This window comes from Myodes glareolus, chromosome 7, assembly GCF_982192425.1.
Source record: "Myodes glareolus chromosome 7, mMyoGla1.1, whole genome shotgun sequence".
In the NCBI taxonomy this organism is placed as follows: domain Eukaryota; kingdom Metazoa; phylum Chordata; class Mammalia; order Rodentia; family Cricetidae; genus Myodes; species Myodes glareolus.
Genome location: NC_142032.1, coordinates 41,128,116 through 41,152,562, shown reverse-complemented (window position 1 = coordinate 41,152,562; position 24,447 = coordinate 41,128,116). Strand labels below are relative to the sequence as shown.

The 24,447-nt window shown below is 38.6% G+C and overlaps 1 protein-coding gene across 1 annotated transcript in view; it reads right to left on the bottom strand.

Annotated features, from left to right (window-relative positions):
* The window catches only part of Tmc1 (transmembrane channel like 1), a 109,991-nt gene that overhangs the window by 76,165 nt on the left and 9,379 nt on the right, over positions 1 to 24,447 (bottom strand). Inside the window, exon 3 of the mRNA XM_048438696.3 lies at positions 22,016 to 22,144. Coding sequence (XP_048294653.3) covers positions 22,016 to 22,144 — 129 coding nt within the window. The remainder of the gene's footprint in view (positions 1 to 22,015; positions 22,145 to 24,447) is intronic.

Here is a 24,447-nt window from a genome sequence, read left to right as displayed (position 1 = left end):
ACCTAGATGGTGTCACTTCTGCATTTGTGTCAAGTGTGCATTCATGATTTTAGGCACTTTTGTAAAAATCTATCACCCAGAGACACTTAATGCATTTTTAATTTTTTTAAAAAAATTTGGTCTGGAAGATATATTTAGTCTCACTTATCACCTGGAGTCGTTGAAAAGTGGGGTGTTTGTGTCAAACGTCAAGATGGGGGAATCTTCCTTCCCATTCCCATCATATATAAAATTAAACCTGAAGTTTATGTCAGGTTCTGTCAACCAAAATTTTTATTTTGAAATTTTTTCCCTTTTTTAAAAAAATTTAAAGAAAGGAGGAAAAAGAAAATAACAAATAGTTGAGGACAAACTGACCTGGTATTTAATTTTATGACAGTAGTTATGGCTAAGAGAACAAAAGACACACTCCAAAACAGATAGGGTTGAAGAAGAGGAGGGAAGGGAAGAATCTGAGTCTCAAATTCAGACAGATATTTAAATTAAAGTTTAGCATTACTCCCAGATAGTAATGCATGTTCAGTACTCACATCAGTGTCCATTTAAAAGTATACTAAATTATAAAAAATGTATAATGGGAACATGTTAAATATATGTATTTTTTATTATTGTTAAATACTGAATGCTTGCTCCTCCCCACACCACCCTGTTGTTATAATTCCAGTATGTCAGAACATGGAGTGGCCACTTCAGGAGCTATAGCCCTGCATCAATGAACAATAAGGCTGTGTTCTAACAGAGACACATTTTGTGTTTGTCCAAATGTGATAAAGTGAATATGTAGAAACGCATGTGCTGACAACACCACCAGGTGATGTCATTCTGTGGGACACCATGGTATCTGAGGACATCAACTAACTATCACACAGCAAATGCCTAATTGAGCTGTGAAAGGGGAACCCATAGCTGGCAAAAGGGATTGCTATTTAACCATCAGAATTAGTTAACCTCTGTCCAGCATGTGAGGATGGGGGAGGTTAACAAGAACAGAACCAGTTGGATATGTGCAACTGGAATGGTGTTAGAATCCTGACTATGGATACCCAGCCAACAGAACAGTGAGAAATAAATGTTTGAGGCTTTTGTTACCCAGTCTAATTTGTTCTATCAACCCTGCCTGGTTGTTGTCATTTTGTTGTTGTCTGTTCAATGAAAACAACTTTAAAATTTGAGGTGGCTCCGGCTTCTCTTCTCTGAGAGACCAGAGTGAGAAGGACAATTCAAGCAGGTTGTGATTCTGCAGCTGTAATGCGATGGTCAGTTGGGTGGCCCCTAAAACTGTGGTTTTGCAGATAAGACCCTTCACACATAACTATGAACTTACTTACCATACAGAGTAAGTGTTTTAAGATGAAATTTATAGAAGGACTTCTATATAGGATGTTCCTTAGTATCCATGTTGAGCAAAGAATCTTATAATACATGTGATCAAAACTACCAAACACCAGCTATCTAATTTGAGATAGGAATAGACCTTCCTTATAAACACATAGGCAAGTGCCCACCTACAGTCTGGTGCACAAACACAAGCACCATGGTGAAGTCTCTTTGGTCAACAAACAACACCCAACACCTTCTGAATCTGAAGAGCAGGCCACCCCACCACCCTATGGTTTTGATCTTGACCATGAAAGGTACTCGATAAAATGATATGAAGCTGGCTGCAAAATTGTATTTAATGATTTCATTTTCCATGCTGACAAATGTTAAGAACATTTAATAACATGTTTAAGATTGTGCCCTTCATAATTATTCTTCTCTGAAATTTAACTGGTGATGTTCTAGAAATAGAGAAAAATTTGGGTCTAGCTTTATCAAAACTCTGATATTTGGCATGCCTTCTAGGTTGGGAAGGTTGTTTGAAAAATAATTTCTAAAGCATTTGAGACTTCTTATAATATTTAATAAAACAGTGTAAAAGACTATAAACTGAGCTTTCGTGACTTATTTTCAGGCCCATGCAGCAAAGAAAGCGTCGTGTTTAATCACTATTTCTTACATAAATTTTAAGACTAGAATGAGGGCAGTAGCTGGCACACACTGTGTAAAATGCTGAACCAAAAACTGTAAAATACAGGAGAGGTTCCTTACGTCCTAAGCAGCCTCTGTGACTTGACTCTGCAGCCTTGTACATGCTTACGATGGTGTCTGTATCCATGTTCATGAGTTCTGCTTTCAGACATAATTGGACCTCTTCAGGATTGCCACTAACTGGTCAGGGTCTGGCACATTGTGGCTGTTCCCACAGGTCAGGATTTCTCAATCAACAATATTTCAACAATCCCTTCACTCCTTCCCAAGGAGGTAACTGGAACCACAGGCCATACAGATGCTGGAAGTATTGAAGCCAATCTACTACAATGTTTACTTCCAAACACTGAAATTTGTTCTAACATGATTGATATTCCACGGACTGACTTAAACAAAACACGAATTTTAGCCTTGCTGGCTTATAATTTTATTCATGAAAAACACTGGTTGAGTATAGGAAATGATATTTATCAATGCCAAGAAGCATGGGAAATGCCCAGAATGCACACAGCACACCTCACTGCCTCACTTGACACTACTAGAAAAGTCATACCCACTCAGGGTCAAGGTGACCCTCCCCTCATACTTCACAAGCAGCAACCCTTTTAAAAACCACTTCCACAAGTAAGGTCCAAGTCCTTCTCAAAGCATCCTGTCATATGTAATGTAGCATTCATGCATTTCTTAACCATGAACCTGTTTTGAATACTAATGCCACTTTTCTCAAATTTCTTTTCATTTTCTTTTAATGTGCCACCAGAAATATTTCTGAATAATTGTGTTCTATCTGTGAGTTCCCTATAAAATTTGTGGTATTTATTAGTCAAGTTCATCTACTTCAGTGAGCTTTTTGAGAAACTAATTGATATCTTGTACTACTGTAGAACTATCATTCAATTATTTGACATCAAAAATTTCCAAATCTAAAAAAGCACATATATCTAGGAGTTATCATACCATTGTTTATTATAATAAATGCATATAGAGAACAAAAGGTACTGGGTAGTAAAATCATAATTTGTTATTCAAATGTAAGAAAACAACCACTTTATAACCATACTTTACAGCCAGTTATATCTATAAACTGTCCTGTGCTGCTTAAGCTTGTTGAAAGGGAACATTGGAAGTAAAGACACCCTGCCTTGTCTCCTCTAAAACCCCGTGTCCTAGTCCTAGGGCTGCGTTGCCCCAGCTCTGTAATGGGGAAAACAAAAAACAAAAACAAAACAAGCAAACAAACAACAAAAAGCAAGAGTTGGGGTCAGTAATAACACTACATCCTCAGGAACAATGAACAGGTTACCTTTCTAACAGAGATTTTGTGGATCTCTACTACAGAAATGTTTTCTGTGGGTAAGGGAAGCCAGGAGTCCCCCCCAAGGAGCCACAGTCCAGTCTGGAACTGTACCTGATCTCTTCAGCTTCCCTGGTTGACTTCTGCTGGATGTCTATAATGCCTTGAGTTGACAAAGTTACCTTGGTGTGCAGTCGATCAAGGTACTCTAGTTTTCTGTACTGGTTATTGCTTCTCTGTCTGCTACTTCTCTCTGCCACTATTTGTTCATCTACATTGCTTCCTAAATGCTAAAACTCATTCAGAACCAAAAGTTCAGCAATCATAGATCATTCTCTAAACTATAAAGAACACTTATCCAGCACTGCAGATACTTCATATTTATTATGAACCGCATTTTGTTTACATTGTATTTAGAACATTTTCTACATGAACGGACCATTAGAAAGAATGGATTTTTTTATCTAAGCCCTAGAAGTATAAAAAAAAAAACCTATTCTACTCTCTACTTGAGTCAAGGTTTTTAATTGTGTGAGTAGATAGTTATGCTAATTTTATGAACTGATGAGCATGAAATCAGTAAAAGTTGAGAGAATGAAGGCAATATTACAACCAAATTATAATCATTACAAAATTAATTTCAAATTCATTTAATAATATGAACCCATATTTATGTATCATTAAATAAAGATTTTCTTAGTTATTAAAGATACATTTTTGTTTGAATATTAGAAAGTTGTTTAATTGCTTTCTTTATTAGTTACTAATAGTTTTCTTGACCCCAAGTATATTCTTAAGTTTGTCTTTCAGTAACCATCTGTGGTACTTTGAATGGGAAATGTCCCCCGAAGATCATGCATGTAAGTACTTGGTGCCTAGCTGGTGGTGCTGTTTGGTGAGGTTATGGAAACTTTAGAAGGTATAGTCTTAGTGGAGGAAGACTGACATGGAGAGGGGCAGAGGATTTGAGGTTTTATAGCCTGACCCAACTCCTTCCTGTTCCCTTTTCTTTCTGTGTGTAGATGAAGTTGTGATCAGCCAGTTTCCTGTTCCTGCTGTCACACTTTTCCTGCCTGTTACCATGGCTTCCCTGGCATGATGTGCTCTGTCCCTCTGAAACCGTAAGTCAAAATAAACCCTTTCCTCTTTCAGTAGCTTTTACCAGGACATTTTATCACAGCAAGCAAAGAGCAACTGGTACAAACATCATCCTACTCAACTCTTAATATGCATATTTTGTCTGGTTTTCACAGAAAGTCCAGACTGCTGGGCATCACATAATCTAACACAAGTTCCTCTTTCTTCTAATGTCCTGATCCTTCTCTGTTCTCTAACACACACACACACACACACACACACACACACACACACACACACCACAAGAACAAAAAAGATCCCAGACTACCTTCACTACCTGCTAGCTCCTCATGGCCAAAATAACTACTAGATATATTTATCAGAAATTCTGGAGGTACTTTAAAAACAGAGCCAAATGCCCCAAAGTGTACTGAGAATAACTGTTTACAAGGAAGAGCTTCTTCTCACATCTGATGCCTGCATGGTAACAGAAGCCTCATTGTTACTTAGAGGTCCAGAAGAGTGTACATGATCAGAGGATAGAGATGAAGAACACAGTGGAACAACGTTTCTTAACATTGTGTTTAAGAATGACCTTCTGCATGAACTGGTACAACTTTAGGGAAAAAAACAAAACAAAACAAGTACCCACCAATCAGATCCTCCCTGATAACAGATTTCTTAACCAAAAACAACATTTGCACTGTGCAGCTAGATACAAAGTACAAAAAGAAAATGCACAGATACAGAGACAATGTCCCTCAGAGTAAGGTGCCTGAGTAGATACCAGAATGCAGAGAAAATAGCCATTAGCAAACCAAAAATTAAGAAAACATCTTTATCCTTTTTCCTATAGTGAATTCACTTTCCTGTCTGTGTGTAGTTTTCTAGATTAGTTAAAGAATCTTTACTATATGAATAAAATGAAATTGTACTTCACATGTAAGCCTTGGATATCTTCTGATTGTAAACCACCCAAATGTCTGAGTGAAAGATATGTGCCAACCCCCTGAACTGCTTTCAACAAATGCTTTCTACCAAGACTGTAATCTGGTCTCTGGGTCTCAGAGCCCTGGTACAGTGTGTACCGCACTCTGGACTGTAACCTCAGACCTGGAGATGAATTATTGAGCATGGTCTATTTAATGACAATAATACCTGGCCTCATCATTCATTTATCAACCCCTTGTGATGGTAATTAGAATAATAAGGTTTCATGGGCTTTCGAGAATGCTTTCACAGTTACCTGAAAGAGCACACTTTGGCCTAACTTACAAAACAGATAATTTACCAACAGCATATGATACAGCCCTGAGTACACAGAGGAGTCAGAACAAGCTATTCTGCCTTTGGCACGTTCTCATCCCTGAAACAAGTTGCCGTTGGGTTAGGCTTAAGTTGACTTTTCTTTCCTCTTGCTTACAATTTGATAGCTTGGTGAAGCAACCAATTTCTTGCTCAGATAACTGAGAGACTTTCAAAACTGCTGCCAAAAATGTTGTTCATAAATACTTTCCAGGGAGGGAATCAGAAGAATGGAAGGTCTTTTGATAATAAGTACTGACATTTCAAAACTAATTAGCCAAATTATCTATAAAACTCAGACTTTTATGAAATATTGATGAGTAATTAAAACAGAATTACAGAAGTGAGAAGTCGCTTTCATACACCATGATGAAAAAATAAAGACCATAAACTTCCTAGATAACATATGTATTACATATAAATACAATTATATATAATTTAAATTATCCTGATTCTGGAAGTAATGAGTCAAGACATATATTACTTTAAAGGGGATCCTATTGAAAATAACAAGAATAGTTGAGGTGCTCAATAGATTCATCTACAAAATGGAAATGACAAAGAGGACACTTTGGAAGGTTCTCATAGCTCCCACGGCAATACAGGATGCTTAGCTTAGTTCGTGACAACCAACATATGTGCTATAAAATAGTAACTGGTTTAACAGCACTTTACTAACAGGCTGACTTTCCCTCCAGTTTCCTAGTACATAATACAACACATTGCACAAAAATGAATTTCAACACTTCTAACTGACTACATTACCATTGGTGAGAGCACTGGATGACGATCGAGCAATGGTTTCTGGATGCCCGCACCTTGGCATCACTGTTGGTTCTTTAGCAGTTTCCAGGCCTATGTCTTTGCAACCTCAGATCACTTAAGTTGTGTTCTCTAGAAGCGAGATGTGGGTCAGTGTCTCTCCAGTGTCCCAAACAATTCATATGTGCAACTTAGAGGCAATATCTGGTATTGAATCAAATATCACTGGCTGAGACCACATTTAAGAGAATTTCATATGGTAGACTAATTTTCAGATAGCTGTGCTGATAAGCTTCAGTATATTTCTAACTGTTTTGATGTGCCCTTGGGGAAGAAATACTCTGTATACTATGAGTCTATGTGAAGAAATTCATTTTCACATCCCTAGCTCACTATCTCATAATGCTTAAGAGAAACCATTTAACTGACCATCTGATAGCAAGCAAAACTGGAAAGAACCACAGGAATTCATATGCTTTCGTATAACGTCTAGGCTTCTATAGCTGGCTTATTTTAGTATACTTTTAGATAAATCCCATTTCACGTTTAAATATATGTGTTTCAGACTTTCATGGCACGAGATGAAAGAGTTGGGACTAGCGACTAGAACATCAAGGGGCTGGAGGCTGCATTCAATACCAAAGAAGGTTTCTGCCATGCAGACTGCTGAACTTCTGGGTCCAGCTCCCAAGTTAGCTTTAGTTGCAGTTCCAAACATCCTATGACCTCTTCTGGCTTCAATGACCACTTGCACACACGTGCCTGGTTTTGGTATTTTGTTTGTTTGTTTTATCTCACTTTCAAAAACAAAATTTTAAAAGATTAGCATAAAAAAGAATGGCAGAGAAACATGAGAAATCTATGCGGACATGATAAGAAATGGAGCATCCGGGGCAGGTTGCCCTTCAGGCAAAGCTCTGAGCCTGCACCACAAAACCCCATGTTATGCAAGTAGGAGATGTGAGAGACTGTCCTTTCCTTGAGGACTTTTTACCCCAGCTCACTAGCCTACTCCTGTTCTCAGGGATTCTCCTTTTTAATAAATCATCTCTGTTTCTACTTATAACTCTGCGTTCTTGGTGCAGTCTTTGTTCTGAGAGTCAGGAACATGGAATTTGATGCCCTCTGAACTTGGGCCCATGGCCTATAACTACTCATGTTTTTCTTTTTCTTCCTCTTCTCTCTTTTTGGATGTTGAACAAAAGCCTTCATTTGCATTCTCACTCTTTCTGTGAAGTCCCTCGTCCTTTCCCCCCTCCTTCATTCATATAGCTGCTTGCTGCTCTCTACTGCTGAACACACCTCTATCTGACCCTAACCAAGGGGTGTGACTCTCTTCCTCTCCTCTCTCTCTTTTAACAGTTGCTGGCCTTCACATCTCATCTGATATGTACTTTTTCTCTGAAACTCTAATAACACTGCCTTCAAGCATCCTTCTTCGTTCATTTTTAAATCCTTATATAAGGAGACAAAGAGCCCCAAAGACAACAGACAACCGCTATTCCCCAGTAGACCAATGATCTTTAAACTTTTTACTGGCAACATGTGAGTGACCTTCCAACGTGCAGGACTCTGCTCCTAGTCAGGCGGCCATCTTCAAGAGTTCTGTTGGATCTCATTGCAAAGACTTGGCACAGCTGGACCTGTCAATCTTCCCTCCTAGGAGTGTTGGCAGGTAGGACAGAGGTGGAGAGGGTCACCTTACTGGGGCATCCACCAACCACTCACAACCAGTTGCATCTAATTCTGCCCTAATTGAATGTAGGCTTGGGGCTTGAGGGAAGCAGTGAGAGGATTGGGGATAGGATGGGCAAGGGTTTCTACCACAGGAAAACCTTTATCTCTGGTGGGTAAGGCTTTCCAGGAGTGGTTTATATGGGGAAGAAGTACTCGTGCCCCTGTAAGGAACCCCTTATCCATGCTCTGTGAGGAAACACAATAAACTCAGTAGTCCCTCAGCGTGAAATGTAGTGAGACTGTGCTCCCTGCTTATCTTTGGAACCTTAGGAAAAAGGAAGATACTGCTTATGTTAACCCCTGCCCCCACAAAAGAAGTCTAGAAAAACCTGCACTTAAAAAGTTTTAAAAGTAATTTTTCCCTGACACTAATAAAACACATGGAAATATGTTACAAACAGAGCTTAGGGTTAGGGATCGAAGTTACTGTAACGGAAATATTTCAGATTTAAGATATATGTTTTTGTCTCCTAGATATACTAGTTAGTTCTGTGTCAATTTGGCACATTTTAGGGTCATCTAGAGAGAAGAAATGTCAGCTGAGGAAATGCCTCCAACAGATTGGTATGGAGATGGTCCTAGCCCACTGCGGGCCATGCCAACCTTGAACTGGTAGTATTGGGTTGTATAAAAAAGCAGACTGAGCAAGCCAAAGAGAAGAAGACAGTAAGCAGCACCCCTCCATGGTTTCTGTTTCAGTTCCTGCCTCCAGATGCCTTGAACTCCTGCCCTGATTTCCTTCAGTGATGGAATGTAACCTGAAAGTTGTAAGACGAAATAAACCCTTTCCTGCCCTGGTTGTTTTGATCATGGTGTTTATCACAATAAGAGGAAGCAAACTAAGATGCTGAATCTCTACAATAGTGCTGATTTTCAGGACTGGTTCAAATGTCAAAAGAAAATGCAAGTTTTATTTGTACCATGAAGTCAGCCAAGCATCTCCGGGCAATAGGAGATGAAATGAAGCAATAAAAACAGAGGTGGGGTTTGTGTTTAATACTTTAAATATTAGAAGATAATCTTTCTGTTTGTAATTAAGTTTTCCTAACCCTATTCTGTACCTAATTAAGATTCAATTTATATCTTCTAAAGAATTCTTTGTATTACCGTAGCAGGGAACAGAACAACACACATTCTTCCCCTGGAGCTAAGTGCCTACCCTGAGTTCCAAATATTGTCTGGCATTCCTCTGGAGAAAAACACCAAATAACTATCAAAACTATTGTCAGCAGGAGGAACTGAAAGATAACAGAATACAGTTCCCTAAAATATGTCACTTATGTGTATGCCATAATGTGCAAAATATTGTAAAATGTGCAAGAACTAAAACAGGACAATTTTGAGCTGAAGCAAATGAAAAGCAACAAATATAAGTTTTCTGTGCCCTTATTTGGCTAAAAACAGGGAAGACAGCTAAAGATGTTTCCCCCATTCCCTACCTTTTATCAGCTCATAAGGCCCAACTGTGAATTTTACTATCTGGACCATATCTTCCATTGGGTCATCATGGTAGCTGATTTCCAGTTTGCTACTCTATAGTCAAAGTCTTTTCTCCTATTCTTACCTTCTCTAGACATGTGTCCTATGATTAAGATTCGAAGTACACACTGGAACCACTCCTTGAGTTATTCCTCACTCACTGGTCATCTGTGCAAGCTCAATTCCCACAGCAATAAACTTTGTGTTCCTCTTGCTAATGTGCTTTTGGTTAGCTTCACTTACAGAGTCCAAGTTAACCAACCTAACAGTAGAAGGAAAAGGAAAAGTGTGGGTTGTTTTCTTCTCTATATATAGCGCAATATAAACCAGATTATTGACATATAGTATGAAAAACTCTACAGTGCTGATTTTATAAACATCTCACTATATACTTTTACTGAGTGGTATAACAAGGTTTTATGTCTATTTGCCCCACTGCTGTTGAGGCCTTTTTTTTAAATGAGTTCCTTGAAAATGAGGAAAGCAACATTATATCCTAAAGGTTTGGGAGTATAGAGCTGTGGAGTACTGGATCAACCTCTGAACCATCTGTGACATTCTTCAGCCAGCTATCATGAATCTGATGTTTGAACAGAAATGAGGTTTTGTGAGACTGTGACCCTGATACTACAAATGAGTCTTAATCTGAAATTCTCAAGATGAAGGCAGTAAACTTAAGACATTACTGTAACTGCGCTCACCAGCCAAGACTTTGCCAAAGGGTAGTGTTTGCATGCCACTTCATGGAGAGAAAATTATCCCCAGCAGCAGGCATACCACACTGGGGCAGATACTGCTCACCCCGCTGGGCAAGAATGAGACCACTACCACAATTTTTGAGCTAAATTTGAAGCAAACTTTATTAAATACTGTTGGGACAACCAAGATTGTTTATAAAAGTAAATGTGGCTTATTATCTTACATGAACAACAGCCCCCAGTATTCCAGGAAGTTATGTGTCCTTGGGCAAGTGATGCTTACAGGTTAGGGTGATTGTTTTATAGATTTCTTAGGCACAGTAATTTAGATTTAAATTATAACTTTAGCCAACACAATACTTGCATATGTATAACCACAAAGCAGATGCCCTCAAATTCTAGTCAAGACATTTATTTAACTCGTGTGTGTGTGAGTGAGTAAGTGAGAGAGAGAGAGAGAGAGAGAGAGAGACATAGAGAGAGAAAGAGAGAGAGTGTGTGTGTGTGTGAAGCATTCAGTGCAATGACACAGTGACAAGGCATTAACGCGGGTGCTGGGAATTGAACTCAGACCTTCTAGCAGAGTAGCACATGATCTTAACAGCAGAGTCATCTCTCCAGCCCTTTATTTAATTTCTATCATTGTTTCATTTTCTCTTCTATTTAGTCATCATTTCTTCAGCATGTTAAGTGTTTGAAAAATCTTTTTAAAACCTGGAGAATTCTTTCTGTGATTTAAACTATACTAGGAAGAATGAGATATAGGCTTGTAAAATGTTTACAACAGTAATTCAGGGGCAAATACAATGGAGGCTTTAAATTGTGGGCCATGCAGTAGACATTGTAGATAATAACTGAATTGGAAAGTATGAGGCTGATAGAATTCGAGTAGGAAGCAAAAGGCATTCTAGGCATTGGTTTGCAGGACTTCTCTAACAAAGGTCGTATTTCCACCATGAGTGACACACATCCATAATCTTAAATTAGTATTCTTATATTAATATCCAACTCTCTACAAGACCATGTATATGGCTTGAAAAAGAATTTACTTATTCTGATTCAGGCATGTGCTTTCTAATTAAGCATTTTTTCATAAATTCTGAATACTGTGAAACAGAAGCAATTCTCAGGACGCTTCCTGTGACAAAGAAGCATTCTGCATGGAAAGATTGGCAGAATAAATACTTCACCACAATACCAATGTGGTCCTATGATTATTTTTTTAAAACATTTGTAAGAGTTAAGGTTTTCTTGTTTCAACTTGTGCACTGATGTCTGGGACTACTGGTTCTAAAATGTTCCGACAGAACTTTCCATTATCTGTTAGAACTATGTGTTCTGTATTTTGGTTCATGAGTAGGCAAGCAATTTAAAATGATATTTTCAAAATCACTGTAGTCCAGTCCATCTTGCAAGTAATCAGGACTGCCTGGTGAATCTGATTGATCTCAATGTGACAAATTCAGAAGGGAGAGCCATCCTCTTTAGTAGAACCAAAGCTTAAACAAGGTCATCCAAAGAGTACACGAATCCTACATGAGCTGGGCTTTCTGATGAATTAACTTGAATTACTGCTTCACTGTGTTCTTTCATGGCTTTCCCTCTAGACTATCCTGACCCCTATGACCAACTCCTTGCCATTAAATACAATAACATTTTTTGCAAAAGTCTAAAAATTAATCAATAGGAGTCATAAATCTTCATGTGACTGTCAAAGTGACTATATGAATGATTTATATATGTAATATATCAAAGTATATATGTAAACCTATGCATATATATATAGTGACATTATCAATACAGCTATTTGAAAACAATGATTCATCTTATTTAAAATTTTCTAATTCTTGTAACTAAAGGATGGAAATCTTAAACATTTTATACTGGGAATATAAAATTATTGCCATTTCTCAATCTCATCTCAATTTGTAATGATATTATAATAATGTTCTCCAAACATGTATTTTAGCATGTATATCTTAATAAAGCATAACAAATGTATCATCCAGTAACAACATTCTTAAAGACCCCCAAAATAGTACGTCACTTGCCATTGCTTCCTCTTGTCCTAAAGATATTATAAGCTGGATTATAGCTACAATGTATGCCTTACCTGAGATCAATATAAGATTTTCCAATACAGCAAAAACTCATTTTTCTAATTATTTGCATTTGTGTTTATCAGGACCACATATGCTTTCTTTCTACTGCTAATGCATTAGGTCAAATATATTCAAAGTCGTTCCTAGGTAATCTTAAGTGCTAACTAATGCATCTTGTTTTATCACCTTTCAAATTAACATTATATTTATCGCCTTATAAAAAGTTGCAAAAACTAGCTGTTACTTACAGCTAAACTGCTGAGGAATGTAAGTTCAGTTATCTGAGTTTCATCAAATCTTGTAAAGTAGGAAGCTCTCGAATGCTGAGAAAACTGATTCAGTGGTTTTTATCGTGCATGATGCACTGATGGATAAGGCTGTAGGAAATAGGCAATGCTGTGTTGCAGTGATGCTGACGGCTGCAGGTATAGTTGGGTGATAGAACATATGTTTAGCATCCAGAGTCCCTGGATATCATCTACAATAGTAAAACCACTTAACAGTAACCACGCCTTTATTTATCTGGAAGAAAATTTTAGGACTTTCTTATCTGTATCACTTATTATTTATTACCATAGAATGGTGCTACATAAAAGTCCTGCTTCTTTGAAGTTCATAGTTTTGTTTGTTTTGTTTTGTTTTTTGAAGTTCATAGTTTTTTAACTATGGATAAAATGATAAGATTTTCCACCTTTGAATAAGTAAATGTGGCAATTATTGAGTAAAGTTTATTATCAACAATTTTGGGAAATATCTTTGAGTATTAGCATAGATTAGGGTCATTTTTCCCTGACTCATATCTTTCCATTGTCCACTGGGAAGAATTTTGGCTGGTTTAACTAGCCCACTTGAATGAGATTTCAAAGCAGGCACACAAGAATAATCACCTACACCATTTTCCCAAAGAAACAGGAGTAGCAGCCCTGGTGCCACCTGAGAATCCTTCCCATCCAAAGCAAGGATAAGTACACCTGTAAGACTCTGAGGGGCAAATGGCGCAGGGAAGATATGGAAGGTGAATCCTGAAGCAGGAAAGAGTTCTTGAGGACAGACAAAAGTCTATTGATCATGCATTTCAAAGCTCATCTCAGCAAAGGAAATTTTATAAAAGTAAGTCCGGAGGAGAAAGAGAATCAGATTTTTGTTGTTGTTATTACTCCTTTTAATGATCTCTAAGTGAGATCTTTGATAAGAAGTTGCCAGGCACTCACAATTGCACCAATAGTACAAAAAGAAAATTGTTAGTTATTTGCACGTGGATTATCTATCAGTAGGCTAAATCCTAAGACAGGAAGTTACAAGCACATTTTTCTTGTTTAACTGTAGTTTGTGAGGTTCATGCCTGTTACTGATTGGAAAGATACATTCTGTTGTAAAAGTAATGAGACTGGCATTTGACACGATTGAACTCTGATATAAATAATAAAAGATTTCCGATATTAATCTGGATCTAATTCCTCTCTCAACAATATGTTTTCTTTGATTTTATAAAGAATGAAAAAAGAGAAAGTTAAGCTAACTGGAGAAAGACAAATTTCCACAATAAACAATTTGAGAGAAAAACTCTAGGATACAAAATGAAAGCATTTATAAGGGTATTAAATGAACCTACAGAGGCTGGCATCACCAAAGAAAACACAAGGAATAAATAATGTCAGATGAGCAACTATAAAGAGATGAAACACATGCACACACACACACATACACACTACAACAATAAAATATCGGGAATCAACAAACACTGGTAATTAACAACTCTTAACATAAAAAAGACAGACTAGCAGAATGGATGAGAAAACAGGATCCATCCTGCTGCAAGAAATATACTTTAAAATCAAGGACAAACGTATTCTGGGTAAAAGGATAGAAAAAGATATTCCAAGAACATTAATTTAAGAAACAAGCTTGTGTAGTAGCCATTTTAATATGTGACAAAATAAACTTCCAAACAAAACTAATCAGAAGAGATAAGGAAGGACAATACATACACGTCAAAGGAAAACTCCAACAAGAGAACACTGCAAGTCTTAAAATCTATGGGAGCAGGGAAAAAGATATCTTAGCTAAAGGAACCATTTTAGGGTTGGCTAGAGTCTTGCCTCTAGAGGGGTTCCCAGGTGTCCAAGGGGATTTCCCCAACTAGGTCCGTGGGCAGCAGAGGAGAGGGTGCCTGAACTTGCCTTGTCCCATAGACACACTGATGAATATCTTGCATATCACCATAGAACCTTCATCTGGCGAGGGATGGAGATAGAGACAGAGACCCACATTGCAGCACTGGACTGAGTTCCCAAAGCCCAGATGAAGAGCAGAAGGAGGGAGAATATAAGAAAGGAAGGCAGGACCGCGAGGGGTGCATCCACCCACAGAGACTGTGGAACTGATCTAGTGGGAGCTCACCAAGGCCAGCTGGACTAGGTCTGAACAAGCATGTGATCAAACTGGACTCTCTGAATGTGGCTGACAATGAGGGCGGACTGAGAAGCCAATGATAATGACACTGGATTTTGATTCTACTGCATGTACTGGCTTTTTGGGAGCCTAGTCTGTTTGGATGTACACCTTCCTAGGATGGGGGGGAGGCTTGGACTTCCCACAAGGCAGGGCACCCTGACTTCTCTTAGGACTGGAGAGCGAGGGGGAGGAGGAGTGGGGGGAGTGGGAGGGAAAAGGGAGGATGGGAGGAGGTGGAAATTTTAAATAAACGAATTAATTAATTAAAAAAATCTATGCACCAAACATGAGGGCACACAAGCTTGTTTAAAAACAAAATAAATCAAAAATAAAAACAAGCAAGCACTCACACACACAAAACTACCACTGCTGCTGCTACTACTACTTCTACTTGTTGTGTAATATTAATTTAAGAAGTGTTACATTTGTTTATGCTGTGGAACATTTGTTTAATAATGCAAAGATGTGTTGCATTTGTTTAGCTCTGTGACATTGTATTTCTTTACCTATCTAAAACACTTGATTGGTCTAATAAAGAGCTGTATCTGGTTGATCTAATAAAGAGCTCTACAGCCAATAGCAAAGAAGAAGAAAGGAAAGGCGGGGCTTACAGGTAGAGAGAATAAAGAAAGAAGAAATCTGGGGGAAAGATCAAGAAGTAAGAGAGATCAAGGAGTGAGAAAAGCAAGGGTGTGCCACCCAGTCACACAGCCAACCACAGAGTAAGAATGAAAATTAGATTACAGAGGTAAGAAAAGAAAAAATCCGAGAGGCAAAAGGTAGATTGGATAATTTTAAAAAAAAGTCTGCTAAAAAAAAAAAAAAAAGCTAAACTAAGGTCGGGCATTTTTAAGTAATAATAAACCTCTGTGTATATTTATTTGAGAGGTTGGTAGTGGATCCCCCAAAAGATCCTAAAGAGTAAAGAATACCAATCACTAATACTACTACAGTTTAAATCACATATTGACCCTCACACACTGCCAGCAGGAGACTACCATACCCTGTTTTCACCAATAGACAGCTTATCCAGACAAAAACTAAACAGAGAAATGCTGGTGCTAACTGACGTTGTAAACAAAATGGACCTAACAGATATTTACAGAATATTTCACACAAACACAAAAGAAAGTGCCTCTTTCATCACCTCATGGAAATTTTTCCAAAATTGACCACATAGTTGGACACAAAATAAGTCTCAACAGATATAAGAAAATTGAAATAACACCATCAGTCCTATGAGACCACCACAGATTGAAACTGGATATCAATGACAGAAACAACAGATAGTAAGTTTACAAAGTGGTAAAAACAGAACAATTCACTACTGAATGAAAAATGGATCAAGACAGAAATTAACAAAAAAAATGACACTTTCTAAAACTGAATGAACATGAATGCAAACATATTCCAAATTTATGGAACACAATGAAGGTAGTTCTAAGAGCTGAGTAACTATGTTTAAAAAAATTGAACCAAAAAAAATAAATAAATAAAACCAGGAGGTGGTGGTACACACCTTTAATCCCAGGACTCAGGAGGCAGAGGCAGGTACATCTCTGAGTTCAAGGCCAGGTGAAAAATGACATCAATGCAGTAGGACGGGAGGAACAGAAAACAGAGCCTTGTTATCATTATAGGTGTTAGCTAAAAAAGAAAGCAGCGTGATGAAATATGTGTTCTTGAGTGTGCTTAAAAGTCCTCATTGTGCAACCTTTTATTTCTTTACGATGTCAGGTAAAGAAAATGTGTACCTCAGTATCTCATGACAGCTGCTCACAATGAACTTAAGTCCCTGAGGAAGGAGGTGGGGCTGAGAGCCCAGCACAGAAAATCAAGCTAGTCTGATCTCCCTTTTCTAGAAAGATGTTAACTTCCTCATCCCTAAACTAAAGCAAAAATAAATTGTTTAGTAAAAAGCAAACAAAGTTGGTAGGTTCATGGCTTATATTGGCCAGTTCCTGTTCTTGTTAGGATGAAACGCTAAGGGTACTTCATTTGGCTTCTTATTCTCAACTAATAAATCACCGCTACAGCCAGACAAAACGGACATATTCTGAAAACACTGGGTCAGGGTTCTGCAAAGCTTAGAAATTATTCAATATGACATCGAATTTTTTATTATCTGAAGTATATCACTTTAGTTGGTGTTTTATCATGAGCCAACTCCATGAAAAAGGAAACCTGAGGAACTTACACACTCTCATTTGTGGATTTATGAAAACTGCTCCTTTTCTAAAATAAGCATTTCAAAGCACCCAGATAGGATCCATTTTGTAATATTTCTTATTTTAAACTCCATGGAGGCATTCATTCTCCAGTGAGTGTTTCATATGCAAACACGGAACACAATAAGCACCACAAAGACCTCTCCTGGGTGTAGCTGCTCACAACCACGTGATGTCCTCCTTCTTATCTCAGGCCTTCCTTGCCCTGAACTGATTGGTCTCTGAGGACAACCATTAGTGAACTATGGGCCATATTCCACACCCTTGGATTTGTAAATTGCTGACGTTAGAGGTAGCTTTAGATCAAAATCCAGGCCCTTGTTTTTGGGGTTTGTTTTGTTTTGTTTTTTAAAGCTATATCCTAGCACCAGAATAAGGTGGTTTCTCAGTTAGCTTCAGTTATAATGCTGTTATAGTCACAGGTTTTGGTTTCTGGGGAGTAAGAAGTACAGCAGGGATCTTCCACCCAGGTGTGTTAGTGCACCCCTGGTGGGTGTGACTGCCTTTTACAACCAGGAAGATCTAGTCATTCAACCTCTGTGCAAAACTTGTGACTAAAATACGGAATATACTTAATATTCACACTGATAGAAATTTTATAGCTAAGTAATATAAATTATCATTGACTTTTAGGTAAATGAAAAAATGGTCCATACTTTGCTCTTCTCCCTACACACATATTCTCATTTCATAAACTATCCAGAGTGATATACTTAGTGATAGCTTCTGCATCTCAGAGCTAGTGTCCCTCGTTCCTGCTCTTCTATCAGCAGTTTTTAGAGTAAGAAATAAAGACTTTTATCTTGGGCCATCTATGTAGAGACCTGTGTGTATTTGAATAGCGACTATATATTCTAAACTGAATTCACATAAAGAACATATGAGAAGCACAGTTATGCATGGGTGGGGTGATGAAGTGAAGGATTTCCTTTCGTCTCTATAGAATCAAATTCACTGCTGTGAACATGCCAAGCACCCACTCCTGGGTCTTCCTGGGGCACTCATATAGAGACACAACCATTTCCAAAACTGCCTACCTACATGGCAACTGCTTAACCATATTTCCCCCCATCCATTTTTGCAGTGCTGGCATTTGAACCAAGAACCTCACATACACAAGACATGTGCTCGACCACTGGGTTATGCTCCTAACTTTATTACTACCTTTTGACTGGGAGCCATGAAGTTGTTTATATTTCTAGTGTGAAATGTTCTTTAAATGTTCAACCCCGAAAACACTCACACAAGGAACATTCTATCCACTAAGCAGGTTGTATTAATGTACGTAAGAAACATTTAAAAGAAGAGACCATGAATTTGAAAAGAGGAAATAAAGGAAAGGAGAATGATGTAATTATATTACAATCTCAAAAAAATAAAATATAAATAGTAAAGATTTGTGAATGTTTACTGAATGACTCCCAATACCCTCAGAACCATAAGCAGCTATTCTTCAGACTTTTCTTTTGACAAGTCCCAAACTGTTAACCCTGTCTACAATTAATTTTAGAAATTTTATACATTTTGGAGTTCAGAGCAAAAAGGAAAGTCTTAGAATCCCACACAGACTTAAACCTGGGGCAAAACAATTGTTCTAATAAAGGTGAGTCTATGGTCTTGGTTCCACAGACCTAGCAGGAAAAAAAAAGTCGAGACTGCTTCTGGGGAAAGCGTAATCCTGAAAACGCTCTTTCAAAGTAGATTGTTCTTCGTCTTAATTAACGTTACCACTGATGCAATGAAATGTCATGACCAAAAACAACCTGAGGAAGGAGTTTATTTGCTTATACTTCCATAGCACTGTTTATCACTGAAGAAAGTCAGGACAGGAACTCAAACAGGGCAGGAACCTGGAGGCAGAAGCTGATGCGGAGACCGTGGAGGAGTGCTGATTACCGGCTTGCTCCCCATGACTTGATCAGCTTCCTTTCTTTAGAACCCAGGACTCCCACATCAATCACTAATTAAGAAAATGCCACACAGGTTTGTCTGAAGTTCAGTCTTATGGAGACATTTTCCTCAACTGAGGTTCCCTCCTCTCAGATGACTCCGGCTTGTGTCAAGCTGCCAAAAAATTAGCCAGCACAGTCTGGAAGAGATAAAAAAAAGCAAAGGGAAAGCTGTCTGACTCCTTTGCCATAGCAATGCTGGGGCAGAAGAACCTTCCTGCACATATTCTATGAGGAAGTGAGCACGAGCTCTGACAGTGTGATTGGAATCTATGCGGGAGATGCTTACATGGGATCAAGGCCAGCAGAGGAAGACAAATGTGACACTAATATTAGCATCTTCATCCCACGGGAAAATTAGGGCAGCCCCAATTTCAGGCACCAGTGGTGCATAGAGCCACAGAATCAGAAAGCTAGAGTCAAGTCTTTCTTCCTTGGAAGAGCATCACAAGACAGTGGGCGTTGCCCACAGGTGAGCAGCCACAGTTGCTTCTCTTCTGGCTGTTCACTGACTTTGACGTTGTCACTTTAAATTGCTGTCTTGGTAAGGTGCCTAGCAGATTCCCTAGCTGACCTGGTAAGAGAAAGCGAATCTGAATGCCTAGAAGATATATCCAAGCAGAAAGGGGGAGGGAGGGAGGGAGGGAGAGAGAGAGAGAGAGAGAGAGAGAGAGAGAGAGAGAGAGAGAGAGAATATCTTTGGGAACCTGGAGCGATGCTCACAGAGGGCAGCTCTTGCTTAACGCCAGTGTTATTTTCAAGCACTGCTGCGGTGCCATTTTCTGTCTATACAAAGCTGGATATATGCATTTTAAAGCAAAATCTCCTACATTTGAAAGGCAGCAATGAAAGAAAACTCTTATTATACAGAAAGGAAAAAAAGACTAACATGGCTAATTTTGTTAGCATACACATTTTGCTGTGATAAAAACAATAATTTTATAAAGGGAAAAAATAAAACAAGGGCCAAACAGAAAATACCTATATCCTTGATTCACCTTGTGCACGTCATGATTCTGAGGCTGATTTTGCCTGTCTTTTCCTTCTGATTCCTACTTCTCCATGTTTTCAAGAAGGCTTTAGAGCCTAGAGTCCAGCCCAAGGTCCCACACTCTGAAATCTACAAGACAGTATTACAGGAATGTTCCTGGAGACCCTAGAATAGTCTGACTCAGATTTTACCAACTGTCAAGAGATCCTTTATTTCCTGTTGTTACAATTTTAAAACCTGGTAATTGATCCATGTACTACCTGTGTGTCACCATCCTCCACAGCTCCTGGCTCACCCTCTAACTAGGCTTCCTCCTACCTAGCCCTGTGAAGTTTCATCCTTCCCTTCTGTTTTATCATGCCACATACAGGTCATAGGGCATGAAGTCTGTGCTCAGGGGTGTTTTCCAGATTTGTGCTGTGTAATGACACTGTCCCACATGTTTTCTATTGCATATGCTATAAATAGAATTTCATGAGAAACAGAGTCAGAAAGACTCTACATCTCCTTCAAGTTTGAACAGCCAATAAATTAAAGACAAGAAATTCAAACTCAAGTTTGAATCCTATATCTACTCTACTGTCCTACGTGGGAGTTGCAGGTAAAGGGGTGTGTGTGTGTGTGTGTGTGTGTGTGTGTGTCTGTCTGTCTGTCTGTCTGTCTGTCTGTCTGTCTGTCCCAGGTTTAGGAATTTCATTTACTGTTTATGTCTCAAAGTGTATTTCAGGAGCCAGAATGGACTTGTAGGTTGCCAATAAGGACACTTCTAAGCCTATGTAAACAGCATTACCATTTCATTAAATTAAAAGTATTTTGATATGCAAACAGGTGCGTGGGCCATATACAGAGAAATACACAGATACCATACACACACAGACAGACACACACACACACCACACATACACATACACAGAATGGAATGGTGCTTGCCACCAGAGACAATATTGTTGGAGCTTAGACAACCTTAATACATAAGGTAAAGCCAAACAAACTCTGTGAAGGACAGCCAGATCCAAAAACAAAAGGTGGTTTTATTTTTTTAAATGAAGTACCTAAGCTCTCAGAAAGTTAACAGCTAAAATAATTTCCTTAAATAACACGTTGACTCTAGCAAAGTAAGGTCTAGAAGAGAACAGTCCTGAGAGCTCCTTCAGTTCCTTTAATCATTGCCATCAACAGTTAGGTGACCCTCTCACGTGACAGCATTATTGGTGAAATGGGCTGGAGAGAAGATAGTTTGGGAAACTCACCACCATATATAAAACTTTCTTGTGTGAAAACAGCATCTGCGAAAGATGCAGACATAGGCATCAACACAGTCATGTTCTTTTGCACAGCCTGCCACTCCGAAGGTCACAGCAAGGAAAACAATGTTATCTCCCCACCCCAACCCCGGCCCCAGAAAGAGATGCTCACTTGATTTTGCACCTGCGGCGTTCAGAAAGCTATGTGCTGGCTGTGTTTGCACCCACCTCAGCAGTCTACATGAGAGTGCAAACAGGTAACTCACATGTGACCAAGGACTAACTGGTAGCATAAGCCTCAACTGAATCCTATTTACCGTTCTAGGGGCGTCGCAGCCTCCCTGTGCTTTCATGAGAGCCATGATGGAAAAGTTCGCTAGGATCTGGAAGCTATAGAGAAACAAAAGCAAGTGACCACACAGACCTATAAACTTCAAACACCATTTGCACGGGAATAGTAACTAAGTAAGCCCAATTTCAGGAGCAGATGATTCAAGGTGACCACAGAAGTTACACTAGCCTACATGCTAACGTTCAAAATTGTTTTCAGTTTATAGTCATCAATCCCAAAGCTCTCTGGCATATGCACACATGTGACTATAGCATCATACGGGTAATCAGATTTCTGAGAGCTATGTTTCTGCATGTGAAAGTAGCAACCTACTTGAGAACTTCAATTTTCTTCTCCATTTTCCAAGGTTTGCATTTGACAGTAGCAATCATCTGTCTATTCTCATCCAGCTGTGCCTTCAGTCGCTCTAATTCCTCTTCATCAATTTCTTCTTCTTCTTCCCTTTAAAAGAAAATGAAAGGTTAAACTTTGTTTCATTTCCAAACCTAAAAAGCCTCCTGTCAGATACCCAAGCCCCCTTTTCAAACTCAGCTGCCCAAAGTCAATGAGGAGTCTCCTCAGCTCTAGAATTCACATCTCAACACTGCACTGACGTCCATCCGGCTTGGGAATTATTATAACCTTCAACAATGCGATTTGCATTCTAATGCTCAAAATGGAACTGTTCTTTTATGTCCTCAGCCTCCAGCTGTCAGAACAAGGGAGCTGTGGAAAGGATGGCTACAGATCCATCAAGATACACACTTCTCTCCTCTGTTCCCCTTGGCAGCTATCCTCCCCAAGTCTGTTTCATTTAAGAACCTTATTTTTCAATAAGGATAATGAATTAAAGGTGAAGACATCTTTGAAGTGTCCTTAGAAATTTTAAATTAGCCCTGTCTCAAGAGAAAAGGGGAAAAATTGAAACACGGGAAAAAAAAAATGAAACTCTGCTTCTCAGAGGAAGCCTAATCTGTTAATTACACCCAAAACTTCATTTGATAAAATTCAACTTGAAATGCTTTTGGTGGAGGCAAATGCTTTGAAGGCGCCTTCAAAGGAATTTTGCTTCTCACTAAGCAGATACTGTGTTCTCTTTTCTGTGATCCTACTGTTGCAAAACTGGAAGCAAAAGAAAACAAAATCTAACCCCGAGTCAGGTGGTTTTAGAGGAGTAACATAATACTATATTATAGAAATCAAACTGTTGGCAATAGATTATTTTAATTATTAGGCTAGTGTATCAGTTGTAAATACACCCTTTCATACTTAATATTATAGTACTGAGACTGGGACTCTATATGTCATATTTTCGCTTATAAACAGACTCAACTTTATATTCAGACTGTAGGAATCACTAAGTACCTTCATCTTTTCTTTGACTTCTTATCTACTTCCATTTGCCACCTAGACTGACACTTCCTCCTTGGCAGCACTTTACTTCTGGAGCTGAATGGCCCTTCCATAGCTGGAGGTGAGTCTACTCTGTCATTTCTCCAGTACTAGCAGAATTAGCTTCATCCTCTCCCGCAGTGGAACCAGTACTTCTGTGCATCAGCCCTCCATGGAGCTTCAGGGTTCAGCTCCCTGGATCTCTCCTCTGAACATCACATTTTTATTTTAATCCTTTCCAGGGTTCCAGCTTGTTGAAGGGCCTGCTTGTTTGTCCTGGCTGCTAGGCTAGCTTAGCCCGGAAATAACCACAGAAACTGTATTAATACTGCTTGGCCCATTAGCTCTAACTTTTTATTGGCTAACTCTTACATATTAATTTAACCCATTTCTATTAATTTGTATATCACCACGAGGTCTTGGCCAACCAGCAAAGTCTCAGCATGTCTATCTCCACTGGTGGATCCCAGACGTCTCCTGACACTGCTTTATTCCTCCCAGAATTCAGTTCTGTCTTCTCTGCCTGCCTAAGTTTTGCCTTATTAGGTCAACACAGTTTCTTTATTCATTAACCAATACAAGCAACACACAGAGGGCACTCCCACATCCCCTCCCCTCTTCTGTTTAAATAAAAAGGTTTTAACTTTAATAAAGTAAAATTATATATAACCGATATCAAGCAAGAATTACAGTTACAGTATTTCTATTTACTTTATCTTTAATCATAAGTAAGGAAAACTATAACTATGACTATCTATCTATTCTTCAACTCCATCAAAGACTCCAGAAGGATATAATATTACCTAAGCAAACAGGAAGTGCATTGTAAGCAACTTCCAAAACTCTAGAATTGACAGAGACATCTTGCTGCCTGGACAGTCACCAAAGTTCTTCTGTACCATTGGGGCATCCATTTTCAGCCTACAGGCCCACAGTACCCAGTATACTTTTCCATGAAGCAGAAAATTTTAAAGACCATTCAGTCACTTTCTTTTGTATCCTTCAGAATTTCTCGCAGACTCTTTCATGAAGCAGGAACATCAAAGGATTGTCTCACCTTTAGGCAAGTTCAGCAGTCATTTCTCTGTAAGTTTTGCATATCTGGTTTTTACAGCATACCATGAAACAGTCCAGGCAATAGCAGTTTCTTGCCCAAATGGCTAACCAACTCCATAAGGAGCCTCTTTGATGCCCAATTTTTTTCTTGAAGTAGATTGGTACTGCCAAGAGCAGATGTGTCTCACTGTCATGAAAAGTTCTATGTTCTTAAAGCATTTAAATGCCATATTCTGAAGGTCTCTGAAAGATTTGAAGAATACCTATCTAACTGAAATATATCTCTATACATCTAGAAAGTCTAACTAACATGACTA